The 6,833-nt window shown below is 39.6% G+C and overlaps 1 protein-coding gene across 1 annotated transcript; it reads right to left on the bottom strand.

The window, feature by feature from the left end:
- Positions 1–1,845: 1,845 nt before the first annotated feature.
- On the bottom strand, positions 1,846–5,986 carry Klhl11 (kelch like family member 11; the record flags this gene model as incomplete). The annotated part of the gene is made up of 1 exon (XM_005372299.3): positions 1,846–5,986. A coding segment is annotated over one exon (1,620 nt), but the record flags the coding sequence as incomplete, so codon positions are not given.
- Positions 5,987–6,833: the final 847 nt, after the last annotated feature.

Below are 6,833 nucleotides of genomic sequence, written 5' to 3' on the forward strand. Positions count from 1 at the left end.
CACCATCATGCAAGGAAGGACTTACCCCTTCATTCAGCCAGGGTCTAGGCTGCCTGCTGAGTCAAAAAAACAGTGGTTTCAATCAAGTTTTTAAAACCAGATTATACCTAAACCTTAGGAGTTATATTGTCTGCCAAAAAATAAAGGGGGGGAAAAAGACAAAAAGATGACCCTATTAACAACTTGGTGATGACAGCCCCAAAATACAATTCTGGCACCAAAAAGTCAAAAATCAAAATATATGACATTCTTCTGGAGAAAGCTGGCATCCTGATGAAATATTAAATGTTGCTTGTAAAATTAGAGATAAAGGCAAGCTTCCTTCAGTGCACAGACCTCTTATATAACTAAGGAATGCTTCTCAGAATCCAAAGGCTTATTTATATTATGAAGGTAACCACAAAGAGGGCTGGGAAGCAACCCAGTTGGCAGAGTATTTCCCTAGCATGTGCAAGGCCCTGCGTTCAGTTCCCAGCATTGTAAAACACACCAACCTAAAGAAACCCAAAGGATAGAAACTAAGAAAAAGTTAAGGGAAAGGGGGAGGATAATAGATCCTTTATGCGGAAAGGACTTGTGGTTTCCCAGACTCACTTCAGTTTAAGTTAAATGGCTTTAAAGCACATTTCCAACATAGCTATTAACCCTTGTCCTGGGCAAGAACACTAATTTAGACGCTTCAAGAAAATTATCAGTACAGAATCCAAGAACATTAAGCAAATGGCTTAAATTTCTGGTTGTGCTTCTGTTATTTTATCACATAATAAAGTTAACTCTAGTACAATCGGGGAAGTCTAGATCACTCTTCTTGGACTTTTCCAGAATGAGAGAAGGAGGTGAAGACATTCTTAAATTTAAAATCGGATTTACAATACAAACCATAAAGAGTCTTTATTTTATATTATTTATGTACTCTATTATTAGTTACCCTTTTGTTGTTGGTTAGTTTGAGGCAGGGTCTCACATGTATACTAACTAGACTGGCTCAGAACTCCTGATCTTCTTGCCTTTGCTTCCCAAATGCTCCGATCACAGGTGAGCACTTCCATACCCAAGTTTTAATTAATTAGATGTTTGTGTCTGCTTGTGGATATGTCCATGTGAATGAATGCGGGTGCCTACAGGGCCATGGGTATTAGGTCCCCTGAAGGTGGAGTTATAGAGGCTTGTGAGCTGCCTGAAGTGGATGTGGGGAACCAAACTCAGTGGAAAAAAAGAAAATGTGCTTACCTGATGATCCATCTCTCTAGCCCACTGAACAGGAATCTATGCTAAGTGAGTGTTGAAAGATTTAGCCTGAATACTAACTTGCAGAAAGCCCAGGAGTGTATAGAGACTCAAAAAATGGGTATTCCTTGATGTAACTTCCTTGAGGTCAAAGCCCATTAGAGGATGGGACCTATTAGTGATGCCACCTTGAGAATTATCCGCACTCCTAACTGCTTTATATATTGCTTGTGTGTATGACTATTCAGAAGTGGTGACTGCACAGGTCTGATGAAGGCCCTATAATGTCAAGAGAACATTCCTCTATTCTGCTGGAGAGCAGTGTTGCTATAAATATGCATGCTTAATGTAACTGTGTTCTCTAAGCTTGTTAAAACAAACAAACAAAAAACGAAACAAAACAAAAAACCCTTGAACATGAAGTGAATACTGAAGCAAGAAAAAGAAGTGGCTTTACCCTGGCTGTCAGTGAGGATCACAGCTGAATCTTTACTAAAGAATGCTTATATACCAGTTATGAATCAACAAATCAATCAAGATGTCTTTGGACTGACTACAATTGACTTGTCAATGTTAAATCAATAGGGAAATTCTTCCTGAATATGAAAAACATTCATATAGTCTCAAAGCCAATCCAGCATAACAGTGTTTAGAAAGAAGTGATGGGAGTGAAAGGAATTAGGTTGGAAGGAATGACAAACACAATCACAAGTGCCAGAGGCGCTGAAGCACAGTGGCACTGATGCTGCTGACCATGCTTAAGACAGCAAATCTACAAGGATGGGGAACCAATATCCAGCAGCTTATAGACAAAACAGCTCTTTCAGAGAATCTCTGAGTACAGAGTACAGAGGTTTGGGAAGTCCAGATCCATCACTGGTGCTGTGCTGCAAGTCAAGGGGGCTCGCAGTTTAGATGAAACAGACCAGGTGAAAGGCTTCAAAGGAAAACAAAATGTACAGACAATATTAGGTCAGAAAAGAAGGAAATGCCATGAAAGACCCTAATGACTTAACACCATGAACTTACAAAAGAAACTGAAGAAGTGGAAAATAAAATTAGTGTGCTACAGAGCCGGCAAGCCCAGCACAGTGGGTGGGACATGGCCTTTAACCCCAGGCAGAGGAAGGTAGATCTCCATGAGTTCAGGCCAGCCTGGTCTACATAGAGACTTCCAGGTCAGCCAACACTACATAGAAGACTATCAAAAAAACAAAAAACAAACAAACAAAAAAATAAAACAACAACAACAAAAAAATCAAAGGTAAAATAAAATCAGCAAGATCTGGGAAAATCTCTGCAATTTGAGATTTGCATTAAAACAAAAATCCAAAAGAGAAATAATGTTTCTTTGATGGTAGGATTCACAAAGAGAAGTTGTACAATGTTCCACCAAGAACAGGATTACTCACAAAAGCCTAAGGCTGAGCACTCCAAGACTAAAGTCCTGCACAAGGGAGTTCAGAAATTAAGTACAAATTAGATCCAGATCCTTAAAGAAAAATGGGAAACTATATACTCTGTCTACAGATGAACAAAAAAAAATTTAAGTACCGAGCAGGGATTTATTATCAAAAATAGTACAAAAGCAATGATACCAATACAAGGCTCAATAGACACTAAAGAAAAGAGCTAACCCTCAATACCATACACAGAAATAGGTGATAAAATCAGCAAACAAAGAATTTGCAGACACTAAGAGAATGGGACTCAAGGATATACCTAAAGCAACTGAGAATTATAGATCTTGAATATGAGAGCTCTAAAATAACAGCTCAAGAAAATGTTAATAAATGCGAACAGTTACAGGAATGTGAATGTACAGTATCATTGTAGCTTATCATTGGAAGCTTTCCCCTCAGGATCTATGTACGGTCAAAGCCTAGTCTACCCTAGTGAGCTCCAGGCCAGCCACGGCTAAATAGAGAGACCCTGTCTCAAAAAACTAAGACTACTTTAGGGAGAGTAATAAAAATATGTATAGATTAAAAACCTTTTCTGAAAGATGACAGTCATTGAACTGATTATTTAACCTTTTGACATTTTTCTATTAAATGTGTTATGTGAAAACCTTAAATTTTTAAAAGCCAAAACTATGTACTCAGGTTTGGTATTCTAGGCTCTAAATTCCAATAAAAGTCTAGGGTAATCCAGTACAATATTATGGCAATTATGGGCCAGAAATAACATGGCTTCTATTAGAGGAGTATTTTCTAAACTTTCCTTGCCATTTTGAAAGTTTTTCTTGTGGAAAGAACTGATGAAGAGCCTATATAATATTCAATGGAGCAAAAAATGAACTGAAGGCATCACGTGTGATTGTCACGGGCATGCTGCATCCTCCTCAGCTCAGTCACAACCCTTCAAAGTGTTTCAAAATGTTGTTCACTTGCTTTCTCAGCAACAATGAACACTTTTCTTAGAGAAACAAACTTCACCTATGTAACTTCCTCTTTAGTCAAATCAGCTAAATACTAATACCTCCCCAATTCTCATCTCAGAATGATGGCTTCTATAAACAGCTGCGGCAGAAACAAAAGCCAGATGATGTGCCAATCACAAACTTCTCATTGGTCACTCTTTCCACGGAACAAAAACAGCATTTATAAACACATAAAACAGACGTGAGCGCCAACATTCTGAGATCAATCTTTTTTTTTTTTTTCTGAGATCAATCTTGCTGAAACATTGTGCTTTTACCTTCAGATCCAGTCTCACTATTGCACATGCCTCCTGCAGATGAGAACTTAATGCATAAATTGATATCACTGAAAACAAACAATCTACACAAAATGTAAAGGAATATCAAAGTAAATGTGCAAATAATGCTGGTGCTTAAAGCCCCAAATATATGTCCCTAAAACAAAGGAGAAAAAAGGTCAAATACCTAGACTCGCTTTCCCCCATTCTCTTTAATAAGATCTTATTTGCCAGCATACAAACTAAAGACAGGACTGTAAGTTAACAAAATTACCACACTAAACTGAGTTTCCTGTTTGTTTTTTTAACTATCTTCCGTTATAGGGTAGTAAGTCCAAGTAGAAAATAAGTTATTGACATACTTTTCCAAGTAACAGTCCAGGCATCTCCAGTCCCATGGGATGGGGAGAACAGTTTCCAGCTGTGCACGTCGGCATGTTTAGCATTCAATTTGGGAACTTGGCACTCTCCGCATGTTCAGGGCGTGCCGGTGTATCTCTTGCATCTGTCTGATGCGGTCCTTCTGCCACATTAAATTTTGAGGCATAGGGTATCTCTGTGTGCCATGCAGATATCGGTAGGGGATCCTAACGTGACAAGCGGTGGCTCTACAACGGGGCTGAGGCATGGGAGGAAGGAGCATCCACCTCTTTCTCTCAGCACAGTATCGGTAGGCCTCTTTCCGATACTGTTTGTCAATATCATCGCTGTTTTTCCAGCCTCCAATAATGAAGACATCATCTTTATAATAGCAAATGGCTGCTCCTTCAATGCTCAGGACTTCTGGAGGCAAGCTTTCAAGGATTTCATCAGACACCTGACCGGCAATTTTTCTTACTGCCTCTTCGTTTTCTAAAGAATAACTCTTGGGACAGCAAGATGCTGTCTGATAAAAGTTTGAATTGACCACAGACATCTGGAAAAAACAGTAATTGTCAATAAGTGGTAAAGATTCTACATCTTTCCACTGTCGAGTCTCTGTATCATAACAAGTAATTACAGCCTTCAATCCATCCTCGGTGTCCCGGTCCACAGGAGTGCGGGCAGCAATGTACACAAACCGGTCTTCAATAGCTAGTGCTTTGACATCGCGAAGAATCTTTGGTGCCGATTCTAAGTTGTGCCATTTATCAAGCTCGGGATTGTAAACAGTCACATCTTTAAAGCCGGGGCTAAAATTGCCATGTCCTCCAATGCTATACAGCTTCCCTTTGACTTCTGTTAGCCCAAAAGAATGCTTTCTCGTCATCAGACTACAAACATGTTCCCATGTATTCAAGTTTGGGTTGTACCTTTCCACAGTCTTAGCAAAGCCTGGTTCCATCGAGCCAGCAACATACACATAAGATTCTGTTACTGCAACAGCATGTCCATCAAGGTGATTATGAATGTGGGGCAGATTGACCCATCTGTCCTCGTCAACAAAATATCCCACGCACTCACTTAAATAGTCTCCTCCTTCTGACACACCTCCAATAACCATGATCACATCCATGTTTTGTCCGTAGCGAGGTAAGAGTGAGACATGGGATGCGGGATGCTGTAATGTGCCAGACTGTATGTTCTCTGCTCTGAGTGCATGCCTCTCCACTGCATCAGCCACCAGCTTGACACAAACTTCATTATTGGCCACCAAACGTTCTGGTTTGACATGCCGTGTAAGGTAGGTGGGTTTCATCTGGGACAACCTGAGCAATTTAAAAAGTTCTTCAAAGTATCTCTCTCTGTCTTCAGCATTTCTCTGAACCCACTTCAAAACCGTTTCAAAAAGAACTTCTTCAGAATCCACGGTAATTTCCAAATCCGAAAGCCAGTCTCGAATGAGATGGAAAGGTAAAGTATAAAATTCTTCATCCTGAATGACTTTATAGAAATTTCTCCGGATCATTTCTGCAGCTTTCATAGCAAGCTGACTTAGGGTGTACATGTGGGCTAAACTATGAATGGCCACACAATTTGAGAGATGAAGTTTTTTCTTGAGAAATTCTCCACAAAATTCTTTTAAACGAATCAGTAAGAATCTAGAATCAAGAAAAAGAGAAAAGATTAATGTTGGAATGTAATTATTTCATTTGGTTGCAATGTAGGTGCACTTGGATTATACACATTGAAATGGTAGGATTAATCTCATAAGCACAGTATCTGGAAAGAAAAACAAGCAAGTTTTTCAGGAGGAAGGGGTTGGGATAGGTCTTATTATATTGCAGATGGCTCAGAGGGTAAAAGCACTTGCCAGAGCAAGCCTAGAGATTCAAGTTCAATCCCTAGAGTCCACATAAAGTCAAAGTTGTCCTCTTGATTATCTTACTTCCAGGTGTGTACTCTGGCACCCACACATCATAGACACACAATAACACATTTGTAAAAAGTGAGATTACATGCTCATGCCTGTATTCATGAATCATAAACTCAGGAGACCGAGATAGGAGAATCGCAAGGTCAAGGCCTACCTGGAAAACTTTTTTAAAATTAATTAATTCATTTATTTATTGTTTCTTTGTTTTGTTTTTTTTGAAATTAGGTTTCTATGTGTTGAGCTCTGGCTGTTCTAGAACTCACCTGTAGACCAGGCTGGCCTCAGACTTACAGAGATCCACCTGGCTGACTCCTGAGTGCTGGGATTAAAAGTGTGTGCCACCACTGCCTGGCCTTTATTATTTTTTTTTAAGAGTCTCATCATTTAACTCTGTCTGAAACATGGGGATCTTCCTTCTGTCTCCCGAGTGCTGGGATTAAAAATATGTGCCACTATGCCTGGATTCTATTTTCTATGTACGGGTATTTTGTCTGCATGTATGTCTCTATGTGTGACATTCATAACTGGTACCCTTGGAAGCCAAAGGATGGCATCTGAAGACTTGAGTTTGGTTCCCAGTACCCATACTGACTAGCTCACAACTGCCTAA

The sequence above is a fragment of the Microtus ochrogaster genome, unplaced genomic scaffold (assembly GCF_000317375.1).
Source record: "Microtus ochrogaster isolate Prairie Vole_2 unplaced genomic scaffold, MicOch1.0 UNK923, whole genome shotgun sequence".
NCBI lineage: Eukaryota > Metazoa > Chordata > Mammalia > Rodentia > Cricetidae > Microtus > Microtus ochrogaster.